The sequence below is a fragment of the Polypterus senegalus genome, chromosome 6 (assembly GCF_016835505.1).
Source record: "Polypterus senegalus isolate Bchr_013 chromosome 6, ASM1683550v1, whole genome shotgun sequence".
Taxonomy (NCBI): domain Eukaryota; kingdom Metazoa; phylum Chordata; class Cladistia; order Polypteriformes; family Polypteridae; genus Polypterus; species Polypterus senegalus.
In genome coordinates, this window is record NC_053159.1 from 178780908 (window position 1) to 178798133 (window position 17226).

At 36.6% G+C, this 17226-nt stretch overlaps 1 protein-coding gene across 3 annotated transcripts in view; it reads left to right on the top strand.

Annotated features, from left to right (window-relative positions):
- The window catches only part of zak (sterile alpha motif and leucine zipper containing kinase AZK), a 214693-nt gene that overhangs the window by 104029 nt on the left and 93438 nt on the right, over positions 1-17226 (top strand). For 2 of the 3 annotated variants that reach the window (XM_039757639.1, XM_039757637.1), the window contains exon 12: positions 10760-11941. The exons of the other annotated variant lie outside the window; for it this stretch is intronic. In XM_039757639.1, the coding sequence (XP_039613573.1) occupies positions 10760-11080 (321 nt within the window). In that variant the 3' untranslated portion in view covers positions 11081-11941. Of the gene's footprint in view, positions 1-10759; positions 11942-17226 lie in introns of those variants that run through there. 3 annotated transcript variants of the gene reach the window in all.

The window sequence follows — 17226 nt, forward strand, 5'->3', positions numbered from 1 at the left end:
ATTTACTAATGTATAGTCATGTAAAAAAGTAAGTACATCCCATGAAATGTTTTTTCTTTATTAACATATGTGGACATATTAGGGGGCGGCACGGTGGCGCAATGGTAGCGCTGCTGCCTCGCAGTTAGGATACCCGGGTTCGCTTCAGCATGGAGTTTGCATGTTCTCCTCGTGTCTGCATGGGTTTCCTCCAGGTACTCCGGTTTCCTCCCACAGTCCAAAGACATGCAGGTTAGGTGCATTGGCAATCCTAAATTGTCCCTAGTGTGTGTGTGTGCAATCTGTGGTGGGCTGGCGCCCTGCCCATGGTTTGTTTTCTCCCTTGTGCCCTGTGTTGGCTGGGATTGGCTCCAGCAGACCCCCGTGACCCTGTAGTTAGGATATAGCATATATGTCTATTGTTGAAGGTGATATAATATAGCAAACATTGTTCCATATTTATATTTTTAATTCTGTTGTATAATTTAAATAGACATAAAAGAAAATTTTGTATTTTTAACTACTTCAAGATGCTAAAATTAGAATCAAATTTATCAGATCAGGTGCAAATGATTACAACATCATTAAAGACGATCTTGTGTGAGGAACCTGTCTTATTTAGACCATAGACATTTAGTTTGGTTTGCTCTTTGTTTTTAAAGTGTGATATCATCATGTCTAGATCAGAAGACCTCTCTAAAGATCAGGAAGAAGTTTAAAGATGCCGGGGAGACTAGGAAGGGATTTATAAACGTGTTTTAACAGCTGGAAATCAACCATTCCACTGTCCGGAAGATCATCTACAAATAGAGATTTCAAACAGCTGAAAACATGTTCAGTCTAGACAGACCCAACAAGTTTAGCCTGAGAGCAGAATTTCAAGATGCTGAAAGGAATCTCTAAGAACCCCAAAATTTCTTCACATTACCTCCAAGTAGCCTTTCCCATTGTTGATGTCAAAGTGAATGAGCTTACTGTGAGAAAAAGGTAATTAGATCAACATGAGAGATGTGCCCAAAGGACACATTTGCTGTCCAGAGAGAATATCATTTCAAGACTTAACATTGTTCCTGGACACCTAGGCAAGACCAGGACTTCTGGAACAATAGCACAAATGAGGCAAAGGTAGAGTTATTTAGCCACAGGACCAGAAGACTTGTTTGACGAAATACAAAGACAGCATTTGACCTGATACCAACTATTAAGCATGGTGGTGGAAATGGTATGGTTTGGGGTTGCTTTGCTGCATCAGGGCCTGGGTAGTTCACCATCATAAAATCCACTATGAATTTTTCATTGTGCCAGACGGTGCTTTAGGATAATGTGTTAGAAGATTAAAGCTAAACCAAAAGTGGACCTTGCAGCATGACAATGACAATCAACATACCAGTAAGTCCTCCACGGAATGCCTGAAAAGAAAGAAATGGATTGTTCTGGAATGGCCAAATCAAATTTGGAATCTGAATCCCATCAAGATGCTGTGAAGAGATTTGAAACGGGCTATGCATAGAAGATACCCCTCAGACATCACACTGCTCAAAAAATTCTGCATTGAGAAGTGGGAATAACTTTCTCCCAGGTGATGTCGGAGACTGCTAGGCAGTTATAGGAAAGGTCTACTAGAAGAGGCAATGCCAGCTGGTAGAGCCAAGGGTGTACTTACTTTTTTCCACAGATGGAAATGGCTTATTTTTTTTTTTTTTTAATTATTGTAGTTAATTACTTTGCCAATAACATCACTCTTATCTAAGAATACTTTTTAAATGGAAGATCAAATCTTGTTATATCTACACATACAATGTATTCAGAAAGTATTCAGACCCATTCACATTTTGCATACTTTATTGTGCTGTAGATTTGATTTAAAATATATAAATCGATACTTTTGCACATCTTGATAAAGTGAAAACTTGTTTTTAGAAAGGTTGGCAGATTCATTAAAATCAAAAACTGAAATCTCTCATTCAAAGAAGTATTCAGCACTTTGCTGTAGCACTCCAAACTCTGGCCAGGTATACCTTGTTTGCTTTAATTCTCCTTGAGGTGTGTCTAGAACTTGATTGGAGTCCACCTGTGGCAATCTGATTTATCTGAACATTTTTTAAAAGGGCACCTTAAAAAGGTGCAACAGTTCACACTGCATATCAGGTGAAAAACCAATTGATGACGTCCAAGGAAATCTTTGTAGACCTCCACATTCAAATTATGTGAGACGTAGATAAGAGCAAGAAAGTAAAATTATTTCTAAAGCTTTGAGTATTCCCAAGAACACAGTGGCCTTAAGAACTATAAAATGGTAGAAGTTTGGAATCACCAAGAGTCTTCCTGGAGTTGGGCATCTGGACAAGAAGGGCCTTAGACAGATAGTTGACCAAAACCTCAATGGTTACTCTAACAGAGATTCTGCAATCATGTGCTCAGATGGGAGAACCTATTAGAAGGATCGTCATCTTAGCAGCACTCCATCAATTAGATGTTTATGATAGAGAGGCTAGGCAGAAACCACTTAAGTTAAGTAAATGGCTTGTAACAGGTTACAGTACTCTCTGAGAGAATGAGGAAAACATGTTCTGCTTTGATTATACAAAAAAAATGAACTCTTTAGGCAGGACTTCCAAGTGCTAAGCCTGGTGAAGACCAGGCACTGCTCATCACTTGTCTAATACCATCCCTACGGTGAAGCATGGTGGTGGCAGCATCATACAATGGGAGTGCTTCTTAGTAGCAGGGAAAGTGGGACTGGTCAGAACCAAGGGAAGGATGAATGTAGCAAAATACAGGGAGGTGTTTGATGAAAACCTGCTCCGGAGTGCATGCAGCCTTAGACTGGGGAGACCTTTCAGCATGACGATGACTAAAAGCATTTAGCCAAAACAGAGCTAGAGTGGCTTTAAAACAAGTCTTTGACTGTCCCTGTGTGGCTCAGCCAAAGCCCAAACTTAAACCCCATAAAAACTTTGTGTAGAGACCGGAGGATGGCACTTTACAGATGACTCTCTTCCATTCCAACAGAGATTGAGAGAATCTGCCAGGATGAATGGGATAAACTACCCACATCCACATATGAAAACCTTTTAAAGACTTACCCAAGAAGACATGAAGCTGTCATTCCTGCCAAAGGGCCTTCTACAATGTGCTGAATTAAGGGTCTGAATGTTTCTCTGAATGAGAAATTTCTGTTTTTTATGTTGAATGAATTTGCAAACCTTTCTGAAAACTTGTTTTCACTTTGCCATTATGAGTTATTAAGTTTAGATTGATAGTCAAAAAATGGTAATTTTATCCATTTAAAATTTTATTTACAACACAAAGTGTACAGAAACTGAAGGATTTTGAATACTGAATCCACTGTATGTTAAAAAGAAACATTTTTATGGGGTGTACTTGCTTTATCATATAAGTATCTTCTTGTTTTGGCTGCTCCCATTTGGGGCTGCCACAGCGGATCATCTTCCATATCTTTCTGTCCTCTGCATCTTGTTCTGTTACACACATCACCTGCAAGTCCTCTCTCACCACATCCATAAACCTTCAAATTGACTTTCCTTAACATTTTGAAAAAATCACTGTTGATCCATTTTAACAAAAAGGTGGCGATGAAATAATACTGAATGATGTGGACCCTAATAATCTAAAGGTATTAAGTTTTTCTACAGTTGACTCTTCAGTATCATTAGTAGTATCAGTACATAAATTCAGTTTGTTTGGGTTGAAGACTCTGAGGGACAGATTGTTGTATTTGTACCATGAAGTTTATCCTCCTGTCCGTATTATGGACCCACTAATGTTACTTTATGTTATGCAAAACTAGAAATTTCAATAAACAGAATACAGTAATGGGCTGGCTTTCTTCATACATGGCTCTTGGTTGGTTGTCTGTTTACACCATACCCCAGAGTCTGAGATGCAACAGTCAGGAAATGCTAGATTCAGTTGCAAAGTCTGATGCTTAGTTCCAGTGCCATGAGTTTTGCTATAGGCTTCAAAGGGATAACAGCACAGAGTATTGGACTAAAGTCAATAAGTAGCATTCCCACTTAAATTTTCCTTTTGTATAGGTGGGTTGTTATCAGGTGGGCGACACTGAGTAAATAGTGCAGATTCATTTCCATGGTAGGCAAATTCATGCAAGTTCAATGTATGTGATATGCTTGACTTGATATGAACCATAGTCAATCTCTTAAAGCACTTAGTAATGATTGGAGTAAGTGAAACACTCAATGGCACATGACTGTAGATTTCTTAGGTTATATTATTTTATAAAAACTGTTTAATATTAATCAAGGAACATTACATTAACACTAAAATTGCTACAATTTGAATGCTTTGTGCAATGCTGGGTACAGATCAGGTCAGGTTGGGGAGCATGCACTGGTACAGCGTGTTGCCACACCCATCACACGACGAAAGAGCTCGAGATCCTTGGCAACACTCCAGGCAGACATGCGGTCCAGTCCTACCCTCCGGAAATAACCATCTATCTGCCACAGCCAGGTGTTACATGTGCATCCCCTTGGACTGGTTCATCTACTTGGGTGCTCAACCATGAGTATCCTGCAAGCCAGATCCCTCTCGGGGAATCATGCCACATGGCCAAATTGCCGCAGCTGACACTCCCTCACAATGCAGGTAATGTGCCTCATTTGGGGTTCCATGAGCAACCGCTCATTTGACAGAAAGTCAAACCATCAGTACACAAGGAGTCTCCAATAAGACACATTACCAAAGGAGTCCAGTCTTCGTCTCAGGTCACTGGATAGTGTCCATGTCTCACAACCATATAGCAAGACAGGAAGCTCCAAGACTCTAAAGATTTGGACCTTTGACCTTTTGCATAGATATCGGGAGCACCACGCACTCATTTCCAGCGACTTCATGACCCCCCCATGCTCTTTCAATCCATCTACTGACTTCATAGGAAGAGTCACCAGAAACATGAATGTTACTGCCGAGGCAAATAAACCTCTTGATAGGTTGTCACTCTCTCCACAGACTACACTATTAATGGCTGTGTTTAAGAGGTGATTAAAAGCCCAGTCACTCAGACTCATCGCTCAGTCACTCGAGAGCCCCAATCAGAGCCTCCATTGAATCTGCAAAGATCACAGCATCATCAACAAAGTCAAGATCAGTGAATTTCTCTTCACCAGCAGATGCTCACTGGACCCCATGACCCTGCCCAAAACCAGTCCATGCAAGCATTGAACAGATTAGGAGCAAGAACACACCCCTGATGAAGCCCAGAATCAATTGGGAAAAACACAGAGGTTCTGCCTCCACTCTGCATAGCAGTCATAGTACCAGTGTGCAGAACAGCTGTGATATCCCACAACTTTGAGGGGATCCCCTGAAGCCTCAGGATGTCCCACAGGGCAGCTCGATCAACAGATTCAAACGCTTTACAAAAATCCACAAAGGCTGCAACCCCAGGATGGGGTTGATGGTAGACTTCTTAGGCATAAAACTAGACTACTCTGATAGATAAGCGAGTGATGACAGATCCGTTTGAGGATGACCCTAGCAAGGACGTTACCCGGCACAGAGAGTAGTGTTATCCCCCTGTAGTTGCCTTATTCCAGGTGATCACCCTTCCTTTTTCAGATAGGGATGACAAGTCCTGTTTTACATTCAGTTGGGATGATGCCCGACTCCAAAACGAAAGCAAAGATTGGTTGCAATGCCAGGAGGACAGCCTTACCACCAGCCTGGAGAAGTTCACCCCGGATCACACACATCCCTGCAGCCTTCTCTACCCTCAGCTGGTTCACCACCTGTGCAATCTCAGTGATATTGGGTGGTTCACAGCTAATTGGAGGATCATCCTCCTCCTGATGAGTACCACAGTACAAAAATATCTAGCATCACAAGAAAGAATACCTGGGAAGGCTAAGAGAACTCAGAGAACATAAGGACCTACTCCAGGTTTTTCTCAAAGGTATTGATAAAACTGATCCAAATGCCAAATAGTGTCAGTTTAATAGAGAATCGGTTTTTAGTGACTGCTTCTGTCTTGGAGACATTTATTTGATTGCTTAATTTATTACATAATATAGGTTATATGTAATTACTATCTTAACCTATTCTAGCATAACTAAAGAATACTGCCCATGCTAAAATGAATGCAATCCAATGTGTAAAACACACTCACATGCAATGCAATGCAATTTAATTTAATCAATTAAGTGATTCATTTATTTTTAATATGGCAGACAATTGAGCACATTGCACTTCTTTCCCCTACCATGCGTTAATCTGGCCAAAACTAAGTGAAATCAAGTGACCAATCATCATTAAGAGGTGGGGCAAGGGGAATCAACAATCAAGGTAAAGTGTGGAATTAAATCCAGTGAACTAGAAGCAGACACTAAGTGAAATATAATGAGTATGCTTTAATTTTAAATAAGGCACGTGCAATGAGGGATCAATCATGCTGTATATGAATTATAATATCATATGTCTGTTACTGCATTTAAAATTGGTATGAATATTGTATGTTATATTGAAGAGCAATGATTCATTTTATTTTAAGATATATAGATAGAACTTTATTTCTCGCCAAGGGGAAATTTGCCATGCAAAATATTTTGAAAATGCTGCCATAATTAGTGTGTTTTAAAATGATTGAATTTAATTTTGACATTGAATTTAATTTTAGTGTTCCATAAATACATGACATATATAAAAAGTAAATAAATTTCTAAGGGTACTGAAGCTGCGTATCTCCCACTAAAAGTAAGGATGCACTGCCTAATCTATGACTTGTAAGTCATTTTGTAAGCTAAGATGTAGCCATCTCCTCATACAAACCTGAAACTTCTTTAAAGAAATAAAATATTGGCTAATTTGTACAACTTCTCAACTTCAACTCCAGCAGGAGATTTATGCAGATGTAAAGGGACCCCTCCGACCTCCATACAGTTACTTATAAGCAGGAAAATGTATTTGATTTACAGTAAATTGGTGATATTGTAATGCCAAAAGAATACTGGTTTTGTGCTTTCACTGAAGCACTTTTCAATGTAAATATGGAAATCTGCAATTATTAGTATAAATATGGTACCTAGATGGCCTTCTTTCAAAAAGTGTTTCAAGTGGGCACTATCACTTGGGTGGGTGTAGCAATTCTCCATTGTAACTGTGTGTGGGTACAGTACCAAGAGATGAATGCAGATATAATAAAAAAAAACCATCTGTTAAATAAAGATTGGGGACATAGAAGCATTTTGCCTTAAAGGAGTATAGCAGGGACATCAAAGATTAATGAAAGACAGCTGTCTGATTAGCTCACAAAAATGCTGTCTCTTCCACAGAGATTTGATTTTTTCCCCAAGTATTTTTTCAGAATATTCTTATTATATCAGAATGATAATACTAGTACGTTATGCCATTCTTCTTTTTGGTGCAGAATCATTGTAATGCATTTTGTGATTGTATGTTCTTTAACATGCCATGTTTACTAAAAGTGTCACATTATTCCTTTTTGGCTTTTTCTGCATTTGGTTTTCTGCTGTCAGCATGAATGTTACATCTCTGAAAATCTAACCTTCTTTCAGTTCATTACTAGCATGGATGTTTTTGAAAAACACATTATTCATGTTGGATTCATTGCAACCAGCACTGCTTGAGTTTTTTTTTTTTCCTGTCATATTTTTTTCTCCCACCCCTAATGCTTTCTACATTTGGCACTTATCCTAGCTAACTTATTTTCAATTATTTAATTGCTGACTTATTTAGCAATTATGCCACATTTGCATTTCATTTATTTCACGTGCACTGCATGTGATCGCTCAACTTGCATTTTACCTCTTCTGTAATTTTGTTTGCTGCAGTGACAGTTTTGGTTGGAAAGTGCTCAGTAAATAAAGTGGGAGGATTGCCCGACTGATAGCAAATAGCAAAATTAAAACTGTCAGTTAAAGGCAAAGACTTTAAAATTGGACAAATGTCAGTCACTCCTTCATATCCTGAATTTGAAGCACTTGGCAAGACCTGTTTAATTGAGAAGCAACTCTTGCCCTCCCCGAATATAAATTTTAAAAACATTTCTTATGAATACTGTAAAAATGAGAATATCTAAATTAAATATGGTTAACATATTTGAATAGTTACCTCCTTGAATATCTTGTTATTTAATATACAGAGTACTGGAATATTCTAGTGCTGATTTACATAGTAGATTCTAAAACATTTAACAACAATCTTTTTTCTAATAAAATAAAACAGTTATTTAGCAAATGGATTGAATGAAATGTAAGCACACGCTCTAAAAGACTAAATGAATAAATTAAGCTGGCTTTAAACTTAATGAATGCATTGTTTTGTCACAAAATAGTTGTAAGGATTATTAGATGGTAAAGTGGAAATCCTGAAAAACTCCTGCCAAAATTTAAGATGACACTAACTAGCCAGTAAACTCATTAAAAAAAAGAAAAATGATTTATTAACTTATATTAAACACCAAAAAATACAATATTAAATTAAAAATAAAAAAAGATTCTAGAAAAAGGAACTAAAAATAAACAATAAGGAAAAAAATAGAAAAAACATTAATACATTCTTAATTAATTGATAAACTAGATCTTAGGTCCAGAAAACAAATTTTAAGTTTAAATTCTAAAACAAGTCCAAAAACCCTAAAATAATCCATCCATAATTTTTTAACAACATCTAAATCCTTAATCCATTAACTGGAAACTAACCATTAAATAGAATGAAACTATGAATATCATCAGAACAATGAATTAAACCATAAACAATAAAATTATCAGATACAATGCTTAATTATAAAGGAATCCTTACCGATGAACCTGATGACAATTGCAGAGGTGTTTTTTTTTAGAAAGAGGAGGTCATGGCAAAGGAGAGGTCAGTGCCAGAGCACTGACAAAAGGCAGAGATCAGACTTCAATTTAATTGGAAACCCTACAGGTGACTGCAGTATAATTAAATATGACCCAAAGAAGCAATTATCACTTGAAGGCCATCCCAAAAAGGTGATGGCCTAAATTGATTAAACATGTCATAACTAAGAAAGAGAACAAAGCAAATAAAGAAAATGGTGAAGACCAAGTGAAAACTTGATAGTACTACAATTATTTTTGTCATGTTTCTATATTTTTCTCTCATTATATTTGTGTGTCACTCCCACCATCTATCTATCCAACTAATGTTCGCTGTATATACAGAATAACACAATATACACAATAACAACACCCCTTTCTGAGGCCTGCCAGTATGAGGGTTGAGCCCCAGCTGTCAGTTGCTATGGATTGCCTATTTTCAAAGTAGTACTAAACATTGCCCTATCTATAACTTCCTTTTTAAAAACTTGAAATTTGGCCTCTTCATTTAGACAGTTGTTCCAAAAGTAGAATCCCCTAGTAGTGTCCCCTGCTTTTATTGCACCAAACACATTCCCACCTTCTTACCCCTTAATTGCCCTTAAAGACAAAGATCTCTGAGGTAACCTGCAACACAGGTACGTCTTGCCATGTCTCATAATCTCACCCTTAAACAGAGAATGTGGCGTCAGGGTTTCTAAGTTGCAGCCATTTGCTGCCACTTGTCTGACAGGATGTCCTGTATATTTTAGCCAAATTCACTCTCTCTTTCTTAACAATATATGGTAGACAGAAGGAGAGATAAATAGACATGAAAGAAAGTATATTAAAAATATGGCATGTGAGCAGACAGCAAGAGAGTTAGATAAGAAGTAATAATTGAAATATATGGAAGATGTAGATAGGAATAACTAAAGATAGATTAAATATGTTTGGCTGAGGTCATTACATTTAACAAAGGTTCCATTAAAATTCACTAAATTATTATATTACATTAAAATTATTGAGATTATGAGAATTTTGCTCATTAATCCCCAAAATCCCAAACATTTTCTCACAACTATAGATACAGTAGATCAGAAATACGGGAAGGGTAATTAAAGATAAATAGACTTGATCAGAAATGGATGAGTTTATTCCTAATAATTATCCAAATATTCCAGTCTTTTTATACATTTTTATGAAAACTGAGGTAAAACTCAGTGAATGATTTTGTCACTTTATGTGAATTTGTCAGTATTGGTCAGATTAAATGAATTTATTTATAGTTTATTTGGGGCGGCACGGTGCCGCAGTGGTAGCGCTGCTGCCTTGCAGTTAGGAGACCCCGGTTCGCTTCCCGGGTCCTCCCTGGAGTTTGCATGTTTTCCCCGTGTCTGCGTGGGTTTGCTCCGGTTTCCTCCCACAGTCCAAAGATGTGCAGGTTAGGTGGATTGGCGATTCTAAATTGGGCTTGGTGTTTGTGTGTGTCCTGCGGTGGGTTGGCACCCTGCCCGGGATTGGATTCCTGTGTTGGCTGGGATTGGCTCCAGCAGACCCCCGTGACCCTGTGTTTGGATTCAGCGGGTTGGAAAATGGATGGGTGGATAGTTTATTTGCCTTTTCTTTATTTTTTGTCAAGATTCTCATGGGAAAACCAAAGCAACATTTAACAAGTGGTACAAATATTTGTGTATAATCAATTAACAGAAATAAAAGTGTTTGCCTCCTTCTGTTCCTCTGGTCTATTTTTTCTGCATAGTTTTTGTTTTTTATTTACTTCCTAAATTTTGTTTCTAATTTACTTCCTAAATTTCTCCTTTTAAAACTTTTTCTTTGTTGTGAGAATCTTAAAAAGAAAAAGATACACTATTATCCTGTAATAAATAAAACTTACTTTGATTTTTATATTCTAACATTCAATTCCCTTTTCTTTCTCTTGAATTTCATTGTCTTCTCAGCTTTTCTTACCTGTTGCTGCAAAGATCTGTGAAGAGTCTTTCTATGAGTCTAGAACAGAGGAGTCTAACAGTGCAGAGATGTCTTGTCAGATCACAGCAGCCAGTAATGGGGAGGTAGATGGTGTGAACCTGCAGGCTATGATGAAAGGTTTTGGTAATATCTTCTCTATGGACTTAACAGGACCTGTCATGCATTCTGGAATTCAGATAAACATGCAGGCTAAACAGAACTCTTCAAAATCTACTGTCGTCAGGGAAGGCAAGAAAATCAATGCAGCCTTGAACCGGGGCTTCTTTGACTGGTCTGAAGACAGCGACTGATAGCAATGTAGTCATTTGGACATGCATTTCTGGTTTAATTTGATCAAATGTGGACCTCTAAAACCTTCTAACCAGATTTGCTTGCTCTTATTTTCAAAGAAAGAAAAAATGGATCTATTGAAACTGAAGACTGTGTAGCACTCATTTATATATTAGTCTTTTTTTTCCTCCAAAAGTATACCATCCACATTAACTGCTCTGAACATGGCAGATATAAGAAGGAGAGTTGGAAATGCTCACTCTAAAGATCTGCTGTGCAGAATGTCTTATAGACCATTGTGAGCTTCTGCTGTTGTCCTTGCACTGTTACATTCTTTACACCTTACTAAGCCAGGACACCCATTTTTCTTAGACCTTCATTAGAAATATTATGAGCTTAAAACATTACACACATGTACTTTTCTCCATGAGTTTTACTTTAAATGATATGACCATGTGAATATCAAGTCCTAATTCAGACCGACACTGAGTAACATGTTACCCTATCCTGTTTGCTTGCAATTCATATACATGTGTTGCATTACCCTTTAACCATTCCTATTTCTGCTGTTGACTAATGATAAGGTTTGAATTATAAATAAATTGATTGATGAGCTCTGCTTCAAACTATTAATACTAAATTGAATAATGTAATGTATGTGGTGTCTTTAGGAAATGTGTTCTCTTTCTGCTTTCAAGAAAGTACTTAGGGTCTTCCAAATGGCAATGCATATAAGTGAGGCTCTGCTTTTTGCTGCTAGATGTTGAAGCGGGACTGACACATTCCCCTTCACCCCGATCATGTATACATAAATCTTATGAAAAGACTAGTGTCAATAAATCAGTTATGGACATTAATGTTAAACTCATCATTACTTTCTGCAGTCAGACATTTCAGCACTGCCAGGTACCACCAAGTATTCAAGTTTGATTACCTTTTTCCAGAAAGTCTATCTTTTTTCCCCTTAAAAATTACCCTTTATAATCCCCAAACCAATAACTAATAGATAGGGTTGCAAATGCTCTGCATTTTTCTCAGTGATATAGCATGACTTCTTCCATTGTGTTGCATTCTCAATGTTATCTAGGTGTTCTTCAGCTATTCTTTATTTCACCAAACATTCTTGGACAGTGTTTGAAAAACTCTGCTAACATAAAATTGTTGTCTAATTTAAAGTACAAGTAAAAATGTACAAATGCAGTTTTGAATAGACACTGACAGACTGTCCATTTTCTCAAAACCTTCACAACTTTGTTTCGACTTCTAGGTTGAAGTTAACCATTAATTGATTTTAATGTTTGCTTTTAAGCAAATATTGTTTCATTACTGCATGAACATTACTTTTTAGAATATGAATTTCTTTTGCAAATCTTAATTACCAAATGAAAATGGAATGTTTGCTTGTATTGATGATGTGCACTTTTATTTTTTTTATTTCTAAATAAATTGTTTTTAATTTATCCTCTTTTGTCAAGGAGTAGTTTATTGCCTATATGACAAATAAAGAAACTGATAATTAAATATTTTTTATTTTAAACATAATGTCTACATTGTTATTTTCAAGTTATGAATTGCAAAATTAACTGTTTAATCTTCTGCTCAACTTTCTGACTGAGCATAAGTAGTACACATCTTGACACAGTGCAGTGGTTCTCAATCTGTGGGGCGGGCCCCCCTAGGGGGCGAAGATATGAAAAAAAGAAATCAAGAATCGAAAATATGAAAAATACATCTATGGAAACCAAAACAAATTAACTTAAACTACGTTCTGATACTAGAAAAATAAATATAGAGTTAGATAAATGTCGATAAAAGTTAAGTAGGTATAATAAAATATGCATCTATGATATATCATTAATTAAAAAAGAACAAATTGGTATTAGTGGGCTCCTTTCAAAAAAACGTTAGGGGGGCGCGATTAAAACTTTTATGAAAACTCAGGTCGCAAATACTTAAATGTTGAGAAACGCTGACATAGTGCTTGCAGAATCAGCAATGCACTCTTTTGCTATTATTCAGAGGCAGTTATCCTCTCACCATCGGCCTTAGCCTCTCAGGACAGAAATTGTGGGGCTGCAGATCATGACAAGCTGGACAGTAAAAAGGCATGGAAAGGAGTTAAAAAACAGGACGAAAGGTCATACATTGGTCATATGCAAATACCTGGGTTAAAGGTACCCAAGGTTATTAGGGAAAGACATACTGTATCCAAAAGTGAGAAAGAGAGAAAACTGTTAAAGATGATGTTATCTAAAATCATTATGCAAGGTTAACCAGGAATCCCATGGCTGTAACAATAAAGCCAGAAGCCAAAAGCTCTATCCAGGCTTCATGTTTTTTTTTTGTTCCTTAGACCAAGTGACTTTAGAGTAAAATTTACTAATAGAAGCCAATTGTACAGAAAAAGAGAAATAAAGACATTTTAATCGTTTCAGTTGACTGAATACATATTGGTAGGGAAGTTGTGTGACCTTGTGAATTAGAGGCTTTAATTTTCAGTGTGTGACCCACATTACCTAAATAGCCAGTGATCTTAAAAAATGTATATTAAAAATATATATATATTATATTTATTATATTGTATATACTCTGTTCATATTGGTACTTTTATATGTCTATAATCACAGTCTTTAAAAGCCTTTTTAAAGAATTTAATGTAGATAGTAGAAAAGTGCAAGCAACCTTGTCCGTGGCATGTATCTTGGTAAAATATATATACTGTACTTTATATACTAGAAAAATAATAGCTGTACAAGTAAATATCTATTAAGAGATGGAGAATTTTTTTCTTCATTTACTCTAATTTGCTTTTAATAACTTTAGTAAATTTGAATTTTTATTTCTTTCTGTTTTCATTATCTCAAATTTGTAGTTAGCATATAGTTGTATAAAATTTGTACATGTTTTTAATTTTCAGTATTTTAAGGTTGAGCATGCAGATGTTATGCCAGCTCAGCATATTTGTGGCACTCTTTATACAGCTATTATAAATTGCTAATCAGTCCAGATGTTCTTTTAAAAATCTATTATTTTAGTTCTCCATCTTTTATTAAACCTGCCTATTGTGTGAATCAGGGCCTGTCTCTGCTCATGGCAGAGAACAGCCCTCACATTCACATACATTCATACCCTAATGCAAAATTGCCAGTTTACCTAAAATACATGTCTTTGGAATGTGAGAAGAAAACTGAAGTACCCTGAGAAAACCACATATAGCCAAAGCGGAGATGGTGCAGACTCCACACAGACAGTGAGCTAACCAGGTATCAGACTCAGGATTAACTCTTTCAGGGCTGATGTCGACTTTTGTCAAAATTCAGGGGTAGAAGACAGTAATCAGCTGTAAACTGTGACAAAACTCGCCCTTACATTTTAGTTTGACTCTCTTTGCTAGAAGGAAAATTACATAGCCTTGTTGATTTAACCTCGATTCCCTATGCGTGCATGAGTAGCGAAGAGCAAACAACCTCTAAAATGGTATCGACATCTGGTGAGAGACCAAAGCGAATGTGCAAAGCAATATACTCCATGGACGTTTTATGTAATTTCGTTGAATAGGACTTATTGGACTCCGAGTTTGATGCAAGTGATCTGGAGATGGATATTGAAAACGAAAGTGATGTATCAGCATCATCTGATTTGTCCCCAGCTGATCGTAGCTGATGGGAGGACCACCACTTACAATGACAAGAGGTACAAACCATGTTGCGTCACACTGTGACCGCCATCGCCGCCCACCTGCTGTGAGAAGACAGCCAGGCAGCTGGCTCACCGTGTATTCCTGCTGACCATTGAGGCACCCTCATGCAGCCACTGCTGCCAGAGATGCTGAACATGCGCCAACAGCAACCACAGCACATAGCAACAGACGTTTTCAGATGATTTATGTGAGAAACAATTGGTTTGTGTGCTTTTCAGAAAACTTTTTTTGGGAAAAATATTCAGCCCTCAAAGAGTTAAGGAACTATAAAGCAGCAACACTAACCACTGTATCTTTATGCCGTTTCAATTTAAAAAATCAAACATTACTTTCTTTATTGCCTCACAAAACCTGTAACATTAGATTGTGCTTTACAGAGCATAACTCAAAGCAAAAAGATGCAGTAACTGGTGCAGAGGTTTTAAGGATTATGACTTTATGCTTTTAATAATAACACACCTTTGAATTCTACAAAATGCAGAAAATAAATGACAGCTATGAGTCTAGTTTTAGTGAAATCTAAACGGGCAGTTGCCTGCATACTAGGTTGGTGCCAATCTAAATATTTTTTAAAAATTGAATAAAATAAAATACAAATGCCACTTTTCCTACATGCATCAAGTTTTTCAAACAACAGGGTCAGCCTTGTTGTCTGAAATGATAGTATAGCACTGGGATTTGGTGTTGTCTGCTACCTGGCAATCACATTCTGTTTCTTTTTTCTTTTCTTTTTTTTGTGAAGACAAAAGTTATTATATTACCAGTAAATGCTGTATCAAGAGACCTGTTGGGGAAAAAGGAATGAGAACAGTGGCCACTGATTGTACTGCATATAACATGATGTGTAATCCTAATATTTATTAGTTAATTAAGCTTTATTTCTGTTTGGTTGCAGAAGCACAAATTCATATGGCAGAACTCAGTTTGTGACAAAACAGTACATTTGCATTATTTGTAACTGCCTTTGATTGTATTGTTATTCTGTTTGAATTTTTAGCATGACCATTTAAAAAGTAAAAGTTATTGCTCTGGAGTGACAATATATTGACAAATATTGTAATTTCATGTAGTTGTAGGAGGGTAAGACATGGACCGAAGTAAGTGAAACAAAAGCAATAACTCTCCTTATGTAAGCTAGGTAGCGATTTTAACCCAGCCATAAGCATGTCTGCAGAGAATTCAGAAAACAACTGCAAAAGCTGAACAGAGCTGCATAAGTGCTTTAATTAAATTTAATTGGTAAACACTTTTGTCACTAACTTGGAATGCAAGTTAAACATGAGACACAATTCCCTGATATTGGAGGACTCACTCATAGTTCCTTATCAATATAATAAGTTATATTTGGTATCTGGCACACTGTATTAATCCCAAGGGGAAATTGTCCTTTTGCATGACCTTTGGATAAGCACATCTTGTGATATTTACAGGTTAAGAGTAAATGTTTCCACTAAATATCTTGCCCTCTTCTGACCAACAGTGGAACTGCAAAATGCCTATGTTCAAATGTTGCTGATTCTCCAATTAGTATTTTAATTCGAACTGCAAAATATTTTATAAAGCATTCATATAATAGACAGCCTAGCTTATGTTTAATTTTCCTGCCAGATTTCTTCTGCTTCCACAAAAATATGGCTGAAAGATTTTGGAAAAGATTAAAAAAAATATAAAAGACAAATATTGTAACGTTCAGCATGAAAGTGCCAAGAGGCATGATGAATTTGTACGTCCAAAAGGTGGAACTACAAATGGAAGCATGCAGAATTACAGTATGAGGCATGCAGGGTTGACATTCTTTAAAGTAAGAATTAGGAAGCAAGTATGAAATCACAAGAATAAGCAGAAAGAGTCCTAATACACAAAGTTTTCTTGGGAGCTCATTTTAGCTTCTGCTCCTCTGAAGAAGGTTGCTAAAAAGAATTTAAAAAAAAAATCCATTCCATTTATGTCCATGTTACCTCACAATTTTGATGCAACATGTCCTTCAATATCATGTATTAGCAGTGAGAGTCAGCAGTGTAAACAACATGGCTGCAATCAAACACATACAAACACCAGTGCCCCAAGATGGCACAGAGGGGACACCATCACAATATCAATTAAACATTCCATTTATCTCAAAAAGCAACTGCTTACGCTTGAAATAAACAGAACTGAATTTCAGTCAAACTCACAACCAATGCTAATCATGTGGTAGAGAACAGCACATTCTGTACATGGCTCCCATTAATGAGGCAACTTGCTTAATTTATTTAATATAGATGAAAATATTTATATATTTGATATTATCAACAAGATTCCATAATAAAGTAGGCTTTTCACACTTAGGTAAAGTGTAGATAAGTTTTTTTTTTATTTATTTATATAAATATACTTAGATTCCAGAAATTGAATAATAAAGGGAGAATGTATAGTGTGAATTGACAGTTCCAGCTTGTCAACTTGTAACATTGTGCCAGGGGCTAG